This window comes from Sceloporus occidentalis, unplaced genomic scaffold (assembly GCF_023333645.1).
Source record: "Sceloporus occidentalis isolate IW3139 unplaced genomic scaffold, rSceOcc1.0.p SCAF_5, whole genome shotgun sequence".
NCBI classification, from domain to species: domain Eukaryota; kingdom Metazoa; phylum Chordata; class Lepidosauria; order Squamata; family Phrynosomatidae; genus Sceloporus; species Sceloporus occidentalis.
In genome coordinates this window covers 117164579-117187849 of record NW_028316985.1, presented here as the reverse complement: position 1 = coordinate 117187849, position 23271 = coordinate 117164579, and the positions used below count along the sequence as shown (strand labels likewise).

At 40.3% G+C, this 23271-nt stretch overlaps 1 protein-coding gene across 8 annotated transcripts; it reads left to right on the top strand.

Moving 5' to 3' along the window:
- Window positions 1–206: 206 nt before the first annotated feature.
- CNGA1 (cyclic nucleotide gated channel subunit alpha 1) lies at window positions 207–22601 on the top strand. Of its 8 annotated transcripts, none has more exons than XM_089525200.1 (11): window positions 207–217; window positions 9229–9385; window positions 10348–10394; window positions 11240–11295; window positions 11416–11475; window positions 11808–11979; window positions 12425–12553; window positions 14594–14695; window positions 15888–15995; window positions 17996–18102; window positions 20739–22601. In XM_089525200.1, exons 7-11 carry the CDS (start codon window positions 12441–12443, stop codon window positions 22133–22135), a joined length of 1827 nt encoding a protein of 608 aa, XP_089381326.1. In that variant the 5' UTR covers window positions 207–217; window positions 9229–9385; window positions 10348–10394; window positions 11240–11295; window positions 11416–11475; window positions 11808–11979; window positions 12425–12440; the 3' UTR covers window positions 22136–22601. The 8 variants fall into 8 exon arrangements, with proteins under 8 accessions (XP_089381326.1, XP_089381328.1, XP_089381325.1 ...); XM_089525199.1 differs by lacking the exon at window positions 207–217 and adding an exon at window positions 8329–8649; XM_089525198.1 differs by lacking the exon at window positions 207–217 and adding an exon at window positions 8329–8649 and having other exon boundaries at window positions 9174–9385.
- Window positions 22602–23271: the final 670 nt, after the last annotated feature.

Below are 23271 nucleotides of genomic sequence, written 5' to 3'. Positions count from 1 at the left end.
GGGGGCTCAGTCCCAACCAACCGCCGCCCAACGGCCAATCAGGCGCAGAGGGAGGCAGGCAGCAGGGCTCAGGGCTCAGGCGCTGCTGCCCCGCCATTGTGGCGCCACCGCTAGGGGGCCCCCGCTCCCGCCTCACCCAGGCGCCATAACAATAACACTTAGTTTGCCCTGGCCCCCTTCAGAGGCTGAGAGAGTGTGACTCCCTCAAAGTCACTCAGTGGGTTTCCATAACTGAGCCAACCCTGGTCTCTAGGGTCGTCGTCTAACACTCAAACCACCATTCCAGACTATCTATCTATCTATCTATCTCATCTATCTATCTATCTATCCATCTGTCCATCTATCTATCATCTATCTATCTATCATATAATAAACATGTTGCTGTTGTGGCGTCGTTTCTGACTTATGGCGACTCTCATCATGGGGTTTCTCTGGCAAGTTTCTTCAGAGGGGCGTTTGCCATGGACTCCGTCCCCTGAGGCTGAGAGAGTGTGACTTACCTAATGTCTCCTCAGTGGGTTTACATAACTGAGTCCTGGTCTCTAGAGTAGTCGTCCAACACTAAAACCACTAGACCAGGCTGTCTCTCTTCTATCTATCCATCTACAATATAACAAACATGTTGTTGTTGTTGTTGTGTGCCTTCGTTTCCCACTTATGGTGACTCCATCATTGAGTTTCTTTGGCAGGTTTCTTCAGAGGGGGTTTTTCCATTGCCTTCCCCTGAGGCTGAGAGAGTGTGACTTGCCAAAGGACACTTAGTGAGTTTACATGGCTGCGCTGGGAAACGAACCTAGTCTCCAGAGTCATAGGCTGCATCCATACTGGAGAAATAATCCAGTTTGGCACCACTTTAACCACTCTGGCTCAATGCTAGGGAATCCTGGGAATTGTAGTTTGTTGTGGCACCAGAGCTCTCGGAGGATAAATGTCTCGCAAAACTACAATTCCCAGAATTCCATAGCATTGAGCCATGACAGTTAAAGCAGTGTCAAACTGGATTATTTCTGCAGTGTGGATGCAGCCTTGCCATGCTCACTTTAGGGATGCTCCATACTTCCTCCTCAGTTGGAATTATTCTGTCTGCACCTACACTGTAGAAATAATGCAGTTTGACACCACTTTCAACTGCCCTGGCTGAGTCCTACAGAATTCTGGGATTTGTAGTTTTGTGAGGCACCAACACTCTGGCTGGGAAGGCTAAAGATATTGTTGCTTTTGCTGTACACCTTCAAGTTGTTTCCAATTTATGTTGACCCTAAAGCAAAGCTATTGTGGTTTTCTTGGCAAGATCTTGTCAGAGGCGGGTTTTTATGACCATCCTAAAACTGAGAGAGTGTGACTTGCCCAAGGTCACCCAGGGGGTTTCATGGCTGGACAGAGATTCAGTATCTGATATCTAGAGTCGTATGACAACACTCAAACCACTATGCCAGGTGAAGCTACAAAACCCAGGATTCCACAGAATGGAGCACTTTAAGTGGTGTCAAACTGCATTATTTCTTAAGGGTGCATGTACACTGTAGAAATAATGCCGTGTGACACCACATCAACTCCCACAGCTCCATCCTACAGAATCCTGGGATTTGTAATTTTGTGATGCACCAGCATTCTTTGGCAGAGAAGCCAAGAGGCCTTGCAAAACTACAAATCCCAGTATTCCATAGGCTGCAGCTACAGCGCTTAAAGTGGTGGCACAGTACATTATTTCTACAGTGTAGACACACCCTCAACTCAACCATAATTTTTAAGCTACGGAGCATATTCAGTCATCATTGTGTGTGTTTTCCAACCTCCAGATCCTGCCTCTCTAAAGATTGTACAGTCAGCCCTCCACAGATTCAAGAATCCATGGTTTGAAAATATTCAAACACACACACACACACATATACATATATTCCAAAAAAGCAAACCTTGATTTTGATGATTTGTGTAAAGGTCACCATTTTACTATGCCATTGTCTTTAATGGGACTTGAACATCCATGGATTTTGATATCCAAGCTGAGTCCTGGAACGAAACCCAGCGGATACCAAGGGCCCACTGTACTTGTTAAACGCATTCCAGGTCATAAGCAGCCCTGCTGAAATCCAGCAAACTCATGGCCCATCTGCCAGTGGTGTCACTAGTGAGGTGCCGGGGATGCGGTCCACACTAGGTGATACCCCAGAAGAGCCCTTTTGGTTTGCTGCAGCGGCAAAAAAGAGAGGCATGTGTGCCCTTTTGGTCACTGCCACCCAAAACAGCTCCACCCCGCACCAGACACCAAAGTGTGCAGGATGCCATTTGCCACCTGTATTGTGGACTTCCTCTTTTCCTTCTGCTTTCTATCTTACCAAACACTGCTGTCTTTTCTAATTTTTCATGTCCAAAAATATGATAGCTTCTGTTTAGTCATTCTGGATTTTTTTTTAAAAAATATACTTCTTATTGGAATTGTTTTAAATCACATTTATAAAATATACCTGACCCTCCACATACTCTTGGGTTAGGGTCACAGGACCCCCATGAATGTGGAAAAAATGCAAATAACAAAAACACTATGCTTTTACTTGAGAGAACGCCTCTCTAGGAATTTCTAGGTCCTCCAGTGCAACCCTGAGCTCAATATTTGCCAGACATTAATCACAGAATTGCTCTGGGGGAGCTACAAATGCCTAGTGGAGTGTTCTCTCTTGAAATCTCTAGTTCCTTCGGTGTGACTTTTTGTTAAAATTTCCCTGGAGGACCTAGAGATTCCTAGAGAGAACATACTAATAAAATCCGTGAATAACCAAATCTGCAAAAGTCAAAGCCGCAAATGTGGAGGAACGAGCGTAAATAATGCCTTAGCTCGCCTCAAAAGCCAAGATGACTAAAATGGAAACAATAGGATATTCCAACAGATCTAAAGATTCCTAGAGATATGTTCTCTCAGGTAAAAACATAGTGTTTTTGTTATTTGCAGTTTTTCCACATTCACGGGGGTCCTGTGCCCCTAACCCCAGCAAATGTGGAAGGTCAAGCATAGGCATGCGGTTTCTCAGCAGTTAAAGATGCTTACTCTGAAGATCGCAAGATTGGCAGCTCAGCAATTCAAGGCCCAAGTGCCGTGGAATAGAGTGAGCTCCCGTCACTAGTCCCAGATTCTGCCAAACTAGCAGTTATGTAACCAGGACAGGAGCTCTCCTTTAAGGTTAGCTCGCCTTCGGGCAATTAAATATTAGCTCTAAATATTGGCTGTGTTATGCAGCCCTGGGATCATCCCTATGTTTACCAAAGTTGGAGGCAAGAAGAACCACAGAGGCAAATACTCAATGAATTGTATTTTATTTAACAGGGGAAAACCAAGACGCACTCTTGACATTCACTCACGTATGCAAGAACAGAGAAATAAAGATGTATAAATTATGTATATTAAAAAGAAGGTTATGAATATTTTTGTACTGTTTAAGATGGCAACAGTGAAACAACTTTCAATTAATTTTGGATGACAACAGAACTTTGACAGCAAATTTTTAATCTCTGGCTGCCTAAACCACATAGCTACTAGGACCGGATTGTGTAAGAAATCTATTGTAGTGTTTATTGGATCACCACTTAAAAAAACCAATCCTCTGTGTTTCTTATAAACCTTAAATTTCTTATAAACACGATCAGTTCTGATTAAATTATGGCTAAATTAAGGCTGCTTTTATTATGTTCTTGCACTTGCCAGGAGTTATATATGTTTACCTTAGTTCATCTGGCAGAAACTCAAATCTAGTTTTTCCGGTTCAAGATTAATTATGAAATAGAGAAAGCAATTTGCACTATCTTGACTTCATACATTTACCAAGAAATAGTGGGAGTATAGCTACCAATCCAAATGGAGCCACTTTCAGCTGTATAACTTCAAAGTGTTAACACTCCAATTTGCCATGATACCTCCTTTTCCACAGGCCTTGAGGAAAAGTTGTCAGGCTATGAGATCTGCTCTTCTATTCAAATGACTGTTGAAGTCAGAGGAATGACAAGCGAGAACTTTACCATGCAAAGAACAGGAAGACTTTACCTTAAAGACATGCTTTACAATTATGCAAGTCTTTCAATGTCTATAGCTCCCATTCAGTTCAATGGGTCTCAAAATGAGATAGATCAGTATAACACTGCAGTCAGTGTTTCCACCTGTACGTCAGCCAAGGCAACTTCACCATAAGTATGTTTTAAAAAGTTTAGGGCAGGGGTGGGAATCATACAGCCTTTCATATGTTGTTGGACTGCAACTGCCAGCATCTCTTACCACTGGATATGATGGCTAGGACTGCTGGGAATTGCACACAAACTTCTGGAGAGCTGGGTGATTCCTATCCATGGTTTAGGACAGTGCTAATCAAAAAGGTGGCCCATGGACCAGTGCCAGGACCTGAGCCATCAGCTGCCAGTCTCTGGAGAATTTCTAGGAGAGAAATAATTGTAGCCAACAGGCAAAATTCAGTACTGATCTTCGGCATACAGCGGGTGTATATGTGCTTTCAAGTCGCCTGTCAATTTATGGAGACTCCATCAGTTTCATAGGGTTTTCTTAGGCAACGGATATTCAGAGATAGTTTTGCCAGTTCTTTCCTCTGAAATATAGCCTACAGCATCTGGCATTTGTTGGTGGTCTCTCATTCAAGTATTAACCAGGGCTGATCCTGCTTAGCTTCCAAGATCAGATGGGCTCTAGTACCTTTGGGTATTTTACATGGCACCTGAAGTTGGGTGGGTTTGCCAACCACCCATATCATTGCTTAAATACAGAGTTTTCTCAGTGGCTGCTCCTCTCTTTTGGTACTCCCTCCTGTGAGAGACTAGACTGGACCTTTCCCTCCTCCTCTTTGGCCTGAAGGTAAAAATCTTTATTTTCAAACAAGGCTTTTAACATATAATTGCACCTAGGGAGGCTTCTTATTGAAGTGCTGGCTTATATATATTTTAATGGTTTCATACATTAAGTGTGTCATGTTTTTAATAATTTTTTATTTTTGTGAGATAGAATTTTCTAAGTACCAAAGTACAAAATCAAATTAATCAGGACAAAAGAAGTCATTTATCCATGTTTTGTAAATATCCCATTTATTAATTACAGTCTTGCAACAAGGGATGTCCTAGGCAAGTAGGCACACCCCAGATTTGACACAAGTTTTAAATCCCTTTCCCTGGCACTATTTCCCCACCCCTGTGACTTTATAAGTCATCAAAATATTCAACAAAGCACAAATGCCTAAAATAAATACATTATCCTTGCTCCTGTTTACACCTCCCACCTACTCAAAATAAAATTCCCTTCATCGTATTTACAGACCTCCTTCTAAAGTACTTTTTTGGGCTTAATTTTAACTATCATGCAAGCTATGCAATTGACCAAAGCTTGAACCATGATTTCAGGCCAAAGTCTCATTATTAACTGTTCATCTTCACTTTCATGTTTGCATTATCTATCTTTTAGTTCGTTAACTACAAAAAGATTCTCAGGCAAAAGAGGATTGTGAGGTTGAACAGGCTTCCCCTTTCAGTGCCAGATAGGGGCCACGGTGACTACACACTGCAGCCCTAATCTGGCCTTTATGTGGCGCAAAAAGGACCCACAAAAAGCATCTCCTTTTTGCACCGCAGAAATGGCCCCATAGCCGCTGGCACCACGGCTTTTCGGTGCTCCTTTGGTGTTGCGTCGTCTGGCCTCAGTGCCAGAGAAGCGCTATAACGCCACCTGCAGTCACACACACGGTGTGACGGCAATGTCAGGGCAGCATCGGGGTGTGTGTTGTGTGGATGCCATATCCCCACTCTGCCGCCAGGCCAGTATTTATCACTGGTCTGTTGAGGCTCTGTGTCCATCTAATTAGTGTTCTACCTTCTCTATAACATTTGTGTGGAATTCAAAAGATAACCACCTTTTTCATCCAGCAGTGTCCTGGAATCCAAAAACTCTTCTACAGGGTGCATGTGTGTGGTGTGTATTTTAAAAACCATTTCTGCCTTTCTATTCTAGAGGCCCATTTAAAGGCTAAACTCTTTATTCTATTTCTACTAGCTTCTATATATATTACACACACACACACACACACACACACACACACACACACACATTTATATATATATGTATATATATTTATTTGTGCGTTGAATCCAAATATCAATCATTTCCCTCATTTTAACTTATTTTATTGATGTGATGTTTTGAATTTTTTTTTAGTATTGTTTTTTAAAGTACAGTCGCCCCTCCTAATGCACGGATCTCAGATGCACACCTTTGAATCTATGCGGAGGGGCGACCTCTGCTATTTGCAATGGCGCACGCATCCTTGTCGTGCACACAGGGGAACACTCCGTTCAAGCCTATGGGGCTTGAATAAGCACGGGCCTCCAAAACGGAGAGCCACCTGTATATTTTGTGAGCTGTCTTGGGTCAAATTTAGGTGAAAGGCAGCATATAACATAAAGACATAAATATACACCTAACAAAGTCATTGAGCTTAAAGCTGCAATTGTCGAGGTGCTTATCTGGAGAAAAGCCCCACTGAAATTAATGGGCTTTATGTCTGAGCAGACATGTAAATAAGAACACTGTTATGTATTTTAATCTTGGTCCTGTTTTATTGGATCTGAATTAAGTTGGTCACTTCTGTTGGAGGCCCATAGTCACATGGCAAACTGCCTTTGCTGGCATATGTTAGAAATAGAGGTAGTCTATAAAAATTCTTGGGCCTATAAACTAAGACAGCTGTGCTGGCAAACTGAAAAATAAAATGCTTGTTGTTTTTAATGGAACTGTAACAAAGGCAGATTGTTTTCTTTCATTTGCAATGATTCCTTCCTCTGTCTGTCAAGTAGCTCATATCTACTTAGAATGATAGATGCCTTTGTTTGTGCTATCAGTTCATAATACAAGACTGGGAAGTATACTAAACAAGATGTGAGCCAGCATGCTGTTGTGGTTTTGAGTGTTGGACTACAACTCTGGAGACCAGGGTTCGATTCCCAGCATGGCCACGTAAACCCACTGGGTGACCTGGGCAAGTCAGCCTCAGAGGATGGCAATAGCCAATCCTCTCTGAAGAAAGCTGCCAAGAAAACCCCATGATAGGATCACCTTAGGGCTGCCATAAGTCAGAATGGAAATGACTTGACACCAACAACATACATAAGAAAGGTTCTGTTTGATCATTAGACCAACGATCAATCTATTTCTGTATCTCATTTGCTAAAACGGCCAAAGACCAGTCTAGGAAGCTTGCCATTAGGACATGCAACTTTCCATGGCTATTGTCTCAGGGCATCTGAAATTTAGTAACAGAGGCGCGAAACAGACTGCCCTAAAAGTCTGGGCTGGTGGTGGCCTGTTTTCCCATGGAGGGACATCACAGCAGCCAAACAGCGCAGCGTCCCTCCACCCCAAAAAGAACCCGTAAAAACCAAGTTCTTTTTCGGTTGCTGCACACCCATCTTGAGTGCGCCATTGCTGCACTCGTGACATAAGCGACGCGCAGCAATATCTATATGCTGCGTGTCGTTTACATCAAGATGGCGGCCCCCATGTGGATGGGAGGCCACCATTAGGCTGCCGCCCATACGTCCTAGGGTTCCCAAGCATGTGGATGCTGCGCGCTCCGGAACCCAAATATTGGCGGCAGCATGGCGCTTTTGGACTGTCTGTCTCAGGCCAGAATGCACTGGACCATTTAGCCTCCCTGCTCAAAATGGAGTACCTTTTGGAATCCCTTCTGGAGAAGTGGAGGAATGAAGCACGGGGGCTTTCTTCCCCATGCACATCCTCCACTCTCCTTCTCCCTCGCTCCTCCGGGCCTCTGCTGCGTGCCCTCAGAGAGGGCTTTGCGTTTCCCCAGTGCCACACATGCCACAGTTTTGCCACCATGGACCTGCGGGATGCTTAGATACTATATCCGCCCATCAATCCTCTATTGGTCGTTTTTTTTCTGTTGCTTTTAAAATGTCACAGTTTCTCCCCCTTCCTCCCCTTCCTCTTCCTCCCTTGTCCCCAGTTTACTTCAGTGTTGTAAACTGAAGTGCAGTACAGACCGCCTGAAAATGGTGGTCTGCAGGCGCCCATTTTAACTCTGGTAGGATGCCGCAGCTGTTAGACCGCGCGACGTCCCTTCGGAGATAAAATAACCTGGTTTTTCCAGCTTCTTTTACCAGCGCCCGGGTTACGTCACAAGTGCGCCAGTGGCACACTTGTGATGTAATGCACACGCCATGACGCTATGTGTCCATTATGTGAAAATGGCGGCAGCCGTGCAGATAGGACACCGCCATCAGGCTGCCGCCATAGTTGCTGTGCGGCCCAGGACCCTAGTATCACCGCTGCCATGATGATAATGAGAATGATAAGGCCATATAGTTCAGAACACCTGCTTTGTATGTACAGTGAATGGTTTGGATTTCAATTCTTGGCATCTTTGGCAAAGGCTGAAACAATTCCTGCCTAAAACCTTGGAAACAGTTGCTACACACCGTCGACATCACTGAGCTAGCTGGACTAATGATCTGACTCAGTATAAGTCATTGCTGTGATGACCACAGCAATGGGAATAAATCAGTGCCTCTGTTATCTATTAAAAACTGAAAACAAGCAGGATGCAAAATTAATTCTGGATCTCTGGGTATAAATCTTTAACTGGGAAGAAGGTAAGCAGTGTTTTGCTGCATGTGATTGAGATTGACAAACAGGAAATGAGAATAACAGAGACCCAGTCGTCTAGATATAATAGTTAAAAACTGGGGATTAGAGAAAAGAAATACGTGTTGTCTTAAATCTTTAAAATTATTTCTGCATATAAATGCAAATTATTTTGAAGAAGTGAAAAAAAAACTGTAAAAAATTAGCTCAGGATATAAACATCTACATGGGTACGATGGTATAATTGGGAAAAGGGACATTTTATTTTCTTAGCATTACCATGTCCAGAGTAATGTTGGTGAGAATAGGGGAAGGCCTAAGCCTCAGCAAACATTGCTGTTCTGGCAGCATCCATTAAGCATTTGCAGGTTTTTTGAAAATTCAGGGGAGAGAGTGCAAATCTCACATGAGGCACATGAGCAGCTGATCTTCAGTCTGAATACTGGCATTGGAACAGGCTTTAGCATGGAGAGTATATAAGGGAATCATAAGGGAATCATATGCTACAATTACAGTCCTTCAAAACCTTTAGCACCTATCCAGAAGCATGGTGAAAAACTGGTGTTCTGTTTCCTGAAAATGTTTAGAAGCTTTCAAATGCCGACAGCCTTAATGAGATTAAAAGGAATTAGAAAATATCTGACTAAGCAAGACACAAGAAGAGATTAAAGATGACCTGTTCAGAAATAATCTGGTGCTGTTGCTGTTCTTCTGGTTATCCATGATTATGTGCTTCAAATAAAGGTAAGTTAAATATTATTATTGCCAAGAAGTTATGTGCTTCAAATAAAGGTAAGATAAATATTATTATTGCCAAGAAGTTAACAAGTCCTAGAAAAATATTTTCCTTTTGTATTGGTCATACTGTATTTGCCAGGATCTATGGATCAAGCCAGGAACTTAAAATCTATATCTGCAGTGGAAAATGTCCTGTTTAAATCTTGAACTAAGTACTTAGTACTTTAATCATTTTTTCCTTTTTCTGTCAGTAGGGCTGATACACTTTCATGTGCACATACAGATATTGCTGCACCTGCTAAATAAACGTATGTGGATAGGAATTATGCATGCCGTACAACCCACGGGATTTAGGGTTTTATTTGTTCCTGAAGCAATGAGAGAATAAACCAATAGGGAATGGTTTTGTTTTGGTTTTTTTCCTTTTGAAGGGCTCAAATAGCACAGTTGCATAGTACTCCCAGACATTTAAGCTTCGGATATAATGGAACTGGAGTGAAAACATTTCTCAATTATCAAATAGCTCTTTTGGTGGAATTCTAATATTGGGTTGGGACCACAACTGTAATGCAAGTAGTTGAGGCTCTCTTTCTCTCCATCCTTTCTTTTACACACACACACCACTTGTCATTACTTCAAGAAGTAGTTTAGCTACTCACAGCAGCATGGAGGCATTCCTGGGGGCAGAATAATCTTGGGGATGATAGCACATCGTGAAGTAAGGATATTTCAGGGTATTCTATCCCTAGGGCACCATTAGGTTGCTGTGGTAGCTGCATTACCTAGAATAATGATAAGGATATTATTATTATTATTATTATATTACTGAGGGGTATGTGTGACAAAAATATGACAATGTTGCATTTCAAATGTAAAGCCATAAGTAGAAATAATCATATTTTTTTCTGTTGTGGCTGCTAGAATTTTGCAAGTTCTTTGACATTGTTTTCCTTTGCTTCATCCTTTAGCTCCTTTGTGACATGCCCCCCTAAGCCTTTTCCTCAACTTATCCAAGGTTCATATCAAAATCCATAATTTTGGCAGCCAAGGCTGCCCTCCACTTATACATGAAGTTGATTTATAGTTGAGTATGTATGGTAATCCTCTGTGCTCCCTTGTCCTCTCTTATCCCACTTTTTCAGCTGCTTTTAAAATGTCCCAGTGTCTCTCTTCTCTCCCAGATTCCCCCCTTTGTTCTCAGTTTACTTCAAGTGCTGCAACTGAATTGAAAGGGGAAAAGTAGAGAGAGAAAAGAGGGAGTGAAATCTTGCCTTTTCCTGTAGACCCAGGCAAAAACAAATGGCTGCAGCTTCTTCTAGCTTGTGTTCTTCCTCATGAATGCCTTTCGCCACCAGACCGCACTCTGATGTTGCTTGGTCGCACATCTGTTTTCATCTGTGAAATGTTGGAGGGTATAATGTGACAGAGAGATAGTTGATTTTTGCTGCTTCAGAATGGTCCGAGCACAACACATTTGACAAAACTCATACATATTCATAATATTATAAAATACTCAGGTTGCCATCTTTTCCCTAATGGATACTAATGTTCTTAAAAATTGCATGCCAGTCAACTGATATTCCTTCCCTTAATTCTAGGAGCGGAAGAGTCTTAAACCTGATGCATTTCCGCCTGGCAGACACTTGCTAAAATCATTGAGCTTCTTTTCAGGATAAAATTGTAGCTCCTGTAGATAATGGCAATAATTACTTTTATCAAGCCCAACTCTCAAATGGTATCTTGTTTTTAAACTGGGCACACTTAGAATTATTGAATGCTACTTGTTATATCGTACATGCTCAGGGTACTTCTAAAGAGAAATTTGCTTGATTTTGGATTTTCCTTATGTGCCTGCTACAGTGTGAAGACTTAAAGGATTTCTTTCATCACAAAGAACAGCAGACTACATTTCCACGGTAAGCACAAGCAGGGACTATAATGCTATCATATTGCAACAGTAAAAGCAGCATTGTTTTTATTTTTGAGTTCGTTTATTTCCCTCAATTTGATTTGTTAATAGACATATCCTTTCCTAGGAAGCCAAAGAATTCATCACCCACACAGGATTCACTGCAGTATGGAATGAATGCAATGAGGTTGGTAATTTATTGTTTATGTCATTCAATTTTGTTTAAAAAGCATGAGTGAATGGAGTGGTGGGTTATTAATGGATGGATGTCTGACTAGGAATGCTAAATGGAATGAAAGGAGTGGGTAATATTGAAATGTGGTTGCACTGAAGATGCCATAATGATTTCCAGGGAGAAAAACATCTAAACTCTGCATAATAAAATGAGGAGCTATGTGAATTTATTTTGCTATATATTATGTAGCCCCCTCCTCCATTATGCTGGTAACCTGTTGTGAACACGAAGCAATTTCCATGACTAAACTAAGAGAAATAACTGTGTTTTTTCCCTACATGTAGACTGATGAATGGCAGATGAAACAGATCTCTGACATTTTGTTATGATCCAACAAGTAGCAGAATCATATCTATGTCTATTTTGAAATAAATCCCATGGTGTACAGCTGCAATCCTGTGAACACTTACCTGGAGATAAGCTCCATTGAATACAGTAGGATTTCCATATGAGCAGGTATTTAACATAATAAAGGATGGCTTTGTAAGTCCCATTTATTTTAATGGAATTTAAATATGATTACGTTTGGCTAAATCCATATGCAAAATACGTTTGTTCCTATTTTTTCTTATATCTGTACTATTTACTATTTCATACAATTCACTTGATACAACCAGTAAACACATGGTTATTCAACCTCACTTTTACTATATATTTCTATTCAGAAATAAGCCCCCCTGAATTCGATGGGGCTTATTTCCCAGAAGAGTATGTACAGGATTGAAGCTTTAAAATAACTGTACTTTAAGACTCCATTGGTTGGATTGTTTGGATTTCTTCTCTTGAAGTCTCAATGTGACATGTTTGCTTCATCCCCACCAACTTAGTTGTAATTCTGGGTCTTATGTTTAAAGTCCTTTTATCTGCTCTGATCAAAAACATTTTCCTCACTGTTTCCCAGATAATAGATTTCAATTATGACCACAAAAATAGGGGTGACTGAAACCCACCATGCAAGTTCAAATATTCACAACTTGGCTCTCCAGCACAGAAGTGAAAGTACTGAAAGAGTAAAAGATGGTAAAAACAGGTAAAGAATGTGAATAACCATTTTCTGTTGAGGAACTGTACTTGAATGATAGGAATGGTTTTTAATGCCATGCATGTTCTTCACTATATTGTTATCATATGTCACAATTCAGTTAAACATATATGTACTTAATTATTTTTATGGAAACAAATCCCAGTAACAGGATGTACCCATCTTTAACTCTCTCATTGAAACCAGAAAGTGTAAATACTTAACTTGGGGGTGAAACTGACCATTACTTTGCACCATTTCCAGTTGCCTGACTACCCACATGTGGGCTGGCTTCCAGGCATTTTGGGAGTATGGTGGTTACACGCCACAAGCCCCCAATACTCTGGGTAGCTGCCAGGGTGCTGCAGAAGAGCCACTAAAGTTGAAAACCACTCCTTTTTTGACTGGTGCCACAGTGGATTGGGGCCACAGCATGTGGCTGCCACAGCCCCAATCCAACTTTGTCAGAGAAGCCTGTTTTGTCCCTTTGTGTGGATTATGATCATTATTAGCCTGAACCATGTTTTTTCACTTACACGTATCTCCATATGGCTGAATGTGTGTTGAAGATGTTTAACTGAGTGATTGCTCTTGTTGACAAAATACATATCCAGCAAACATAAACTACAATCCTATGCACACTTGCTTGATTGTAAATCCCACAGAAGCATGGAATTGCACTGTACTGCACAACACAGACAACACTGTCTGTTGAAATGAATACGTTTAAACATGTTTAACTTTGTCACTTTGGATGTGGTATTTTATTTGGAGATATGCATTTTATTTGCGGATTTTGTTTTATTGCTTTCATAAGAAGCTTCTTGTTGAACTTGTTAAGAGAACAAAATTTTATTACTTGATCTGAAATGGGATATAAATTTTAATTATTTAGTGTGTGGAGAAATTGTTTATAGTAGCTTACAACTGAAAAATAAAACCTCTCTGTAGTTTGTAGTATATTACCTAAAATAACACTACCAAAGACAGAGTAAATCATGGTTAAATAAAAATGCGTCATCAATTTTGCCTCTCATTAAAGCCAATGGCTTTTCATAGGTTAGGATGGGTTGTGGAAGTGTATACCTTTTCAAATGAGGGGCTGAACAGACAGGCAAGGCTGAGCCTGTGCTTTCTTGGCCCAGGGCCCAACCTAGATTAGTCCCTGGGCTAGCATGAGGACATGTTCATGCATGTTCAGCACGGGATTCTTGAGGCAGATGTTGTTTACCTTGCCAGTTAAAGGCAGGCACACACAGCTACAGTAGGATCATAGGATTATAGAGTTGGAAGAGGCCCTGTAGGCTATCAGGTCCAATCCCTTGCTCAATGCAAGACCTCCAGTTAGTGGCTAAGGATCACCAACTAGAATCCCATACCTTCCCAGTTCATGTTTTTATTACATTAACAGTAGACACACTGCTGCATCCTGACATCAAACATCTGTGTTTCTCTAGCCTTTCTTTACCATTCGCCCAACAATGATAGTGCTAAAAAACATTTCCAAGTAGATGGAAGAAAAGGAGGAAATTGGTGGGGGCAGGGGGGAATAAAAAAACTTCATAAAAAGAAGCTTCTTTATTAGAAGCTTAACTGAGGGCTTATCTACAATTAAAATACATTCCAATTGCATAGACTGCACTCCGGCCACACTCAAGTTTCGGACAAATTCAGGCTTTTTGCTAGCCCCCCCCCCCCCCAAAAAAAAAAAAAAAAAAGAACCCTTCATAAACTCAGCTGAAAAAGGATTAATGGGTTTTACTGGAGTATCTGTGAATATCAATGAGGATGTGCATTATCAAATGTGTGGCTGTCTATCCTACTTTGCATGGACTCACATAGAAGTGCATTTTCAGCAGAGGGAGGGCAAATAAATGTGAAATTGTGCAGAAGGGTGATGGCAAATGTGTGTGGATGCGAACGTGTAAAAATCTGCAGCAATTCGCATAATATACTTATGTATATAGGCTAGCCCTGAAGTACATCTGTACATAATAGAACTTCTTTATTTTTATTGTAATGTCTATATAATATTAATCCCTTTTCCAGTAAATCTGATGGTGAAAGAGAGAAAGCCACAGTGGAAAAGGTAAATAAGGAAAACCAGAAGACAAATAAAGGTACACCTGAGAAGAAAAATAAGGAGGAGAAGTAAGTATTCTTAATTTAGGGTTAAATGCTTCCATCTAACACCATGCAATATATTGAGGCAGAGTCATATGTTACCACTGTAGTATAGGTTGGATTACAGCTTTCACAAACCTCACAACACAGTCACAATGTCAATATATATGAATGTGTATCTTGAGGAGATGGCATGCTTATAGTGCGCATGTGTGGGTGGGTAAGTGTTCAGGTAGGAGTTCTAGCAAAAGAAGAAACCATATAATCTTTACACGATTCTAGATGATAGGCTCAACAATTGGGACCAATTCTGGCCTTGAAGGAATACTGTTTTACTCTCCAAGAGATGCATGGAAAGTGGTGACTACTGCTAGGCCAGTGATCTTTTTTTTAATGGGCTGAATATTATCGTGGCTTTCTATTAATCATCCTTTCTCAAAATGGCCTTCCATTAAAACCAACTGCTGACCACAAATGTTTGTTAATATTACTAATTTGTTGTAGGACTTTATTACATAGGAGTGACATCCATGCATACATATATTGTCAGATCCATTTAGAGAATTTATAATTGAAGAGACATATGAATGGCAGTACCTTTTCTCAAGAGAGACAGTTGTTCCATCTGTAATGCAGAAATAATTCAGTTTGACACCACTTTAACTGCTATTGCTGAATGCTATGGAATCCTGGGGTTTGTAGTTTGTTGCGGCACCAGCGCTGTCTGATAAAGAAGGTTAATGTCTCACAAAATTACAAATCCCAGAATTCCATAGCATTGAACCATGGCAGCTAAAGTGGTGTCAAACTAGATTCTGTTTGCAGTGTGGATACAGCCAATGTGTATATGATTTCAGCAAGAAGTGCAACAGGCAGTTCATATACTGAAGTTTACTCTATAAAAACGCAGTAATAAATTTGTTAGTCTTTAGTGTGTCACAGAATTCATTTTCACTACAGCAAACTAATGTATGCAATTTCTTATACTGGCCATGTTGATGTTGGCTCACTGGTAAACACAAAGAGCAAAAGTACACTAATATTCTGTTCAGTATATTTATTAATATCTACAGCATATGGCACTAAGTTAAGTCACTCGGTTGCAGTGGAATAGTTAAACACATCGCATTGTACAAAGTGCTGCTGGATTTTATTCATGATGGCCATATTGTACCAGTTTCTCAGTAACATCATTTCCCCCTTTCTCTTCATTCTTTAGGGAGAAGAAGGAGGTATTTGTCATCGATCCTTCAGGAAACTTATATTACAATTGGCTGTTTTGCATCACATTGCCTGTCATGTACAACTGGACGATGATCATTGCTAGGTATTGTAAAATAACATTATTGGATGGCATATTGGTTCATAATAGACATATCAGTTTGTCTGTTAAACAGAAAGTAAATAAAAGGAAATTAAGAGCCTTTCAAGAATAAAATAAAAGTTGTTGTATATAAAGATGAAACCATGACATGTTGAAACTGGATGTAATTTTCACCAGCTAACCAATATAGTATTTTAAAAGTGCAATCTTATGCCTATCTTTTTGTAAAAAATAAGCCTATTAATTTTAGTGAGGATTTAAACTAGGAAAGTAGGTTACACATAGAATTGTGGCTTGAGAAACTGAGCTGTGAACTAGGCAATGCCCAGCTCAAATGGAACAGTCATCAATAACTCATCTAGTGAACTTATGCAAACCACAATCTCTCTACTTCAGTGCAGTTCCCCCTCCAGTGTGTAATACAGCTAGGATAACTACTTTCCTTGCAAGTAATTATTATTACTATAATGTATGTAAAGCACATGGAATGTTCAGGAAATGCTATGTATAAATTTGTCAATGATAAAGGTGATTTGTAGGCAAGATAGATATTTTTCAGTCCTGTCCTGAATTTCATTTTGGTTTGGCAAGAAAGCTTGTATGTGGCTTGAAAATGTTTATGTAAGTCAGTTTGGTAGCAAAGAGATAATCTGATTGCTTCATCATTAATTTAATTACTCTTTATCAGCACAATAAGATTCAATTATCTTAAAAATGTATGTACAGATAAGAAAACTAAACACTTTTCAAATGTGGAGCCTCATCGCATGAGAAACAAAAGCCGAAATGGAGTGGGAGAACAGGGGCTTCCTCTGTTCTTCACCACATGCTGTCGTAGCACTTCTATTCTCCTTCCTGAGAGAGACAGTTATAACGGAGAGACAGTGAAATGGATTTTCCCAGTCATAAAAGGCACATTTTTATGATCATCTCCCTTGGGAGGCAGACCAGAAGTGCTACAATGGCAGGCAGAGAGGCATAGAGAAAGCTGCTACTCTCCTGCTCTTTGGCTTTCTTTTTTCATGCAATAAGGCAGTGGGTCTCAGGGATATTTTAACCTATTCTGGCAGCACTTAGTTTTTCAACCTCATAAAATTTTTGTTGCATTATGCCCTTAGTGAAGTGGTGACATTAAGCTTCCACTGGGAGCTCATACCATGTATGAAGGCAGCACTGCAAATGTTGAAAAGCATCTTGAGCACTGGCCTACGCAGTTCTGATCTGAGTTTGTGGTGAAAACTTTGTGGTGGACAAAATGAGAATTGAAGGTTACTCGGGATATAGGAAAAACACACTTTGGGGAAATAAATAATTGAATTGTAGCGTTAGAAGGGGGCATTGCAGTCAATCTAGTCAAGCCTCCTGTTCAGTGCAGGAAATCCAGTTAAAGCATTCTCAATAGATGGCTGTCCAGACACTGCTCGAAAAATCTGACAATGAACAGCCTGCTCCTCAACCCAATAATTGTTTGCATTATTGATCTTACTGTCAAAAATATTTTCCTATTGTTCAGCAATAATTTGTTCTCTTACAATTTAAGCCCAAGGTTATCATATTTTGAAAACAAATAATGCTCAGCTTTCAATTTTTTTCATCATAGGATCTTTTTGCCATACTACTGACTTATGCCCATTTGTCTATATCCTTAAGTGAAATGTCACCATCCCGCAATCTCACAGAGATGGAGATCACTTCTGAAAGTACATTTCCATAGGGCATGTATCCAATGGCTTGTATCCTTAACTGTAAAGAATTCAAATACATAGCCGTATTAGTCTGGGAAATCTGTATGCAAAGGCATTTTGTACCACATATGGAAGTAACTGAAAGACAGAAGTTGGTAACATGAGCTTTTATACACTTGTCCACATGCATCTGTGGTAGCAGATTCATGTCTACAAAAGCTCAAGCTAGCAACTTCTCTTTTTCAGTTAGAAAGGTGCTACATTGTGAATGACCAAATGGTTCATTTTAAATTCTGCTTGTTTCTCTTTCTTATTCAGAGCCTGTTTCGATGAACTTCAGAGCAACAATTTACAAATGTGGTTCATTTTTGATTATATATCAGATGTTATCTATGTTGCTGACATGTTTGTACGAACCAGGACAGGTAAGCATATATTTTTTAAATCATCTTGTCAGTACATTTTTATTTGTACTGAGCATTTTAAAAAGCACTTTAAAAAACCATTAACAAAGCAAATATAATCTTGCAAAACTTTGTGTATATAGGAATATGTAAATTATTAGAAATATCTTTGCCAACTATGTTTTTTCAATACAGTTACTTAATTATAAAGAGCTGATATTCTGAATGGTTTCCTATCTAGCCATGAAACCTTACCAAAGATATAACCATAATAAATTTATCATCACCCTCTTTGTGGACTTTCCCCACCATGCAAATGTGATGGACTATAACTCTTATTACCCTCAGCTGGTATGACCTTTGGCCATGCTAGCTGGGAATGATAATCTAACACATCTGGGGAGAGGCCACTAGGTTGGGGAAACAGCAGTAGCAATACAGTAATAGCAAGTACATTCCTATACCATTATCAGCGCACTTAAGCACTCCCTAAGCAGTTTACAATGTGTAAGCTAATTGCCCCCAACAAGCTGGGTACTCAATTTATTTATTAACCAAAATACCGAATAAAATGCTCAGCCAATTAAAAGATTAATCTGACCTTAAAACTGAACAGTAATGATGCTAAGTAGAATCTCTGGAAGGGAGATTTCTATAAATTCCTTGAAACGTCAGATCTGGCTACAGTGACACATGCCTTGATTATATCCCATCTGGATTACTGTAACACACTCTACATAAGGCTGCCTATGGAAACTGTTCGAAAACTTCAGCGTGTGCAAAACGCTGCAGCCAGAATGCTGACCGGGGCCAGTTACAGGGAGCATACAACTCCCTTGTTAACAGCTTCACTAGCTACCGGTTTGTTTCCAGGCACAATTCAAAGTTCTGGCCATGACCTATAAAGCCCTACATGGCTTAGGTCTAGATTATATGAGAAGCCATATCTCCCCATATGAAACTGCTAGAGCCCTAAGATCTTCCAGGGAAGGCTTTTTCTCGGTCCCGGTGAGGACACGAGAGAGAGAGCCTTCTTGGTGGCTGCACCTGCCCTTTGGAATGCCCTTCCATGAGAAGCAAAGCTGCCCCCCTCCCTGCTTGCCTTTCTCTGGCAAGCAAAAACAGCGTTATTTAGGCAGGGTTTTGATGTATAATCATGGGGTGGCTTGAGTGTTTGTTATATAGGGTGGGTATCATGGTTTTAGTGTGGTTTTAATGCCTGTAATTTTATACTGTTTTAGATGATATTTTTAATTGCTTTATTGTAATATGTTTTTAGAATTTTTATTTGTGAGCCTCCTTGGATCCCTTTCAGGGATAAAGGTGGGATAGAAATTGAATAAATAAATAAATGGGTTCAGTCACTAAAAGGTTTTTGATCACCACCCATCTCATATGTGAGCTGTTTCACTGAAAAACAGAGCATCTTTCAGGTAGTCAAATATTTGTGTACTTTAGCTCTTACTATGGAGGTTCAACTAGGATAAAACTGTGGCATTCTATCCAATTCTGTAGAGATGGCAGGGGTGAAAAGAACTTGTAGAACGTTACATGTCCTTGATTTACTATGCCTATCTGCCTGGTGAGATGGCCACCCATCAGAGTTTATGAGAATTGTAATGTAACAGCTTCTGGAGGGCCCAAAAAGTTCCCTGCTGCTTCGGTATGGAGTTTGGAAAGCATGTGAAACACGTGGTTTAATATAGGAAGGAATCTCTTTTCCAGTAAATGAAAGAAATGAGTAAAAGAGGAGAGGAAGAGGAAGCACTTGAACTGGTTACTAGTTCATGCTGAAGGAAACCACAATTTGTTGGGCAAATGTGTTCTTGACACTACATCCTGTGCCAAGAGACCATGGTTTGTTTGGCCATTTGAATGGGCCTTTTTTCTCTGCCTGTCTATTTTAATATTTTTCTAGGGATAAAAATGAAGGCACTATGTATGCCATCCAAATATTCTTGGAATAAAAATATAATAATATTAAAGTATAAAAATATTAAACAGTTTACCTGTACAAACCTTCATATTACAGATAAGAGGAAGAATTGAGATTTTTTTTAACAGAAAGTGAAATTTCATTGATGTATTATGAAAACATTTGGTAAATTCAGGTGCTCACTTAACATATACTTCCATTTCCCTGCTTCATGATATTTTTAATAAGATGTGGAACTAAAAATATACTAAGCATTTCCACCACTTGAAAGGTGTCCAGTTCATCAAATAGTTTAAAATGGCCACAATGACTGTAGAGTGACAGATCTTTGATCTCAGTTTACTTGCTATGGCTTCATCCTATAGAAACACAAAACAATACATGATTTAAGTAGAATTCTTTGCTAGAGAGCTCCACTGTGGTAGTTGATGGGAAAGGACTAGAGCCCCCAAATGTTCAACAAACTACAATCTGAGGATTTTGTAGGATGGAGCCATAACTTAAAAATAATAATTGTAAGCTGCTCTGATAGCCTTTAGGGCTGAAGGGCGGGTATATGTAGTCTAATAAATAAATAAATGAAATAACAGTTAAAGTGGTACCAAACTGCTATAATTCAGTAGTATACATGCACTCCACAACTGTACTTGCTTTTTGTCACACCAGTTAAAATTTAACAAAGGAAAATATCAGGAAGTCTTTTTTTTACACTTTATTTTAGGGTACCTGGAACAAGGTTTGTTGGTGAAAGAAGAAATTAAACTTAAGAAAAGATATAAAGGAACAGTTCAATTTAAATTAGATGTACTTTCCATCATACCAACTGATCTGCTTTATTTCAAATTAGGGTTGAACTACCCAGAAATACGAATAAACAGATTACTTAGAATATCTCGTTTGTTTGAATTCTTCCAGCAAACAGAAACAAGAACAAGCTACCCAAATATCTTCAGGATCTCTAATCTCATCATGTATATTATAATTATTATACACTGGAATGCATGTATCTACTTCTCAATCTCTAAAGCCATTGGCTTCGGTACAGACACATGGGTCTATCCCAACATTACTCATCCTGAATTTGGCCGGCTTGCTAGAAAATATGTATATAGTCTCTACTGGTCAACACTGACTCTGACAACTATTGGTGAAACGCCTCCTCCTGTGAGAGATGTAGAATATTTATTTGTTGTTGTTGACTTCTTAGTTGGTGTATTAATTTTTGCTACTATTGTTGGTAATATTGGTTCTATGATCTCTAACATGAATGCCGCCAGAGAAGAATTTCAAGCAAGGATTGATGCTATCAAGCAGTACATGCAGTTTCGGAACGTGAGCAAAGACTTAGAAAAAAGAGTTATCAAGTGGTTTGATTATCTGTGGACAAATAAGAAGGCAGTGGATGAAAGAAAAGTCTTGAAGTTTCTTCCAGATAAATTACGAGCAGAAATTGCCATTAATGTTCATCTGGAAACATTAAAGAAAGTCCAAATTTTTGCAGATTGTGAAGCTGGTCTGTTGGTTGAACTAGTCTTAAAACTACAGCCTCAGGTATACAGTCCTGGAGATTATGTCTGCCGGAAAGGTGACATTGGGCGAGAAATGTACATTATCAAAGAAGGCAAACTTGCAGTGGTAGCTGATGACGGAGTCACTCAGTTTGTTGTCCTAAGTGATGGAAGCTATTTTGGTGAGATCAGCATTCTTAACATTAAAGGTAGCAAAGCTGGAAATCGGAGGACAGCCAACATTAGAAGTATTGGCTATTCAGACTTGTTTTGTCTATATAAAGATGATCTGATGGAGGCTCTAACAGAATATCCAGATGCAAAAGCCATGCTGGAAGAGAAGGGAAAACAAATCCTTATGAAAGACGGATTACTTGACTTAGAAGCTGCAAGCGGAGGAAGAGATCCTAAAGATATAGAGGAAAAAGTTAACCACATAGAAATAATGCTAGATAATTTACAGATAAGATTTGCCAGGCTCTTAGCTGAATATGATGCTGCCCAGCAAAAGCTGAAAACAAGGCTAACAGAAGTTGAGAACATCCTGAAACCACCTATGGACTTTGATTTCTCAAATTTAGAAGAAGCTGAAATAGTTCCTGGTCAGTAAAGAATGAATAAAAACAGAAATGTACATATTCTGAGCCAAATTATAAACTGATAAATAATAATTGGTAAACATGTGGATTGGACTTGGATTGTGTTTATAACATCCAGTTTCTATCTTTAAAGCCAACCAGATATAGTTACATGAACTTACATTGTATTGCTATTCATAGGGTTCCCAATTCAGGATTGTCCCAGGCCCAGAAGTTTCTGGACCAAAACCTGAGACCTAGGAATGGTCTCTTGTGATATTATGTGCTGTGCATTATGTACTTCCAGCTTGTTGTTCAGTCACAGAGGGGTGGGGAGTGGGGGAGAGGAAAAGAGAGAAAGAGAGACAGAATATATTTCACTGTTTAGAAATTATGGCCCGTTACAGACGGGCACGAAAGTACGCACAGAGCGCGTACTAGGGTTAGAAAGGGCAGTGCTTCCGCACCCCTTAACCCTAGTGCGCGCTCTGCGCGCACAAAATGGCAACGGCCGTTCTGCACGGCCGCCGCCATGAGGACGTCACGACCGCGCCGCCTCTATATGGCCCTTTCCACGGAGCAGGAAGGAGCTCCGTTTCGGAGCTCCTTCCTGGTTTGGTCCACTGGGCGCAGCCTTCAGACGGCTGCGCCCAGCGGACCAAAGGAGAAAGGGGCCAAGCGGCCCCTTTCTCCTCCTCCCCGCCGCCACGGGGTGTCCTTGGGGCTTGAAGCCCCAGGGACACCCCTTTTCAGGCTGCGGGGAAGGGGCCTTTTGCTGCTTCCCCGCAGCCCGAAAAGCGGCGGATCGGGGCCTCAGCGGCTGCCGCTCTGAACACTGAGGCCCCGATACAGTGGGGAAAGGGGTGGGTGCAGCCCGCCCCAAAGAGGCGGTCTGTAACCCGCCCAAGAGAGAAATCTTAGCTAAAGGGGCTGTTTGCACATAGCCCTTTCCTCCTGTCTAGAGCTAAGCCTACCAAAGCAGGAAAATTTTACCATTGGGGTGAAACACATAGGCCAAATAAAGTAGTTTCAAACTACTTTAAAGCTGGGGCATTTAGATGATGCACACCTCCAAAGCAGGCAGAAACTGGATTGAAGCCATGTTCTGGGACTAAAAACTGGAACAAAAAGATCCCATGATATTCCAATTTAACCTGGAAAATGCACA

What these genes read in the sequence shown, in the direction of transcription:
- CNGA1 (XM_089525200.1), top strand. Translation starts at nt 12,441, where the DNA reads ATGACCACAAAAATAGGGGTGACTGAAACCCACCATGCAAGTTCAAAT. An exon ending in AAGAAAAATAAGGAGGAGAA is followed by an intron (nt 14,696 to 15,887) that starts GTAAGTATTCTT and finishes TTCATTCTTTAG; the next exon opens with GGAGAAGAAGGAGGTATTTG. An exon ending in GTTTGTACGAACCAGGACAG is followed by an intron (nt 18,103 to 20,738) that starts GTAAGCATATAT and finishes ACTTTATTTTAG; the next exon opens with GGTACCTGGAACAAGGTTTG.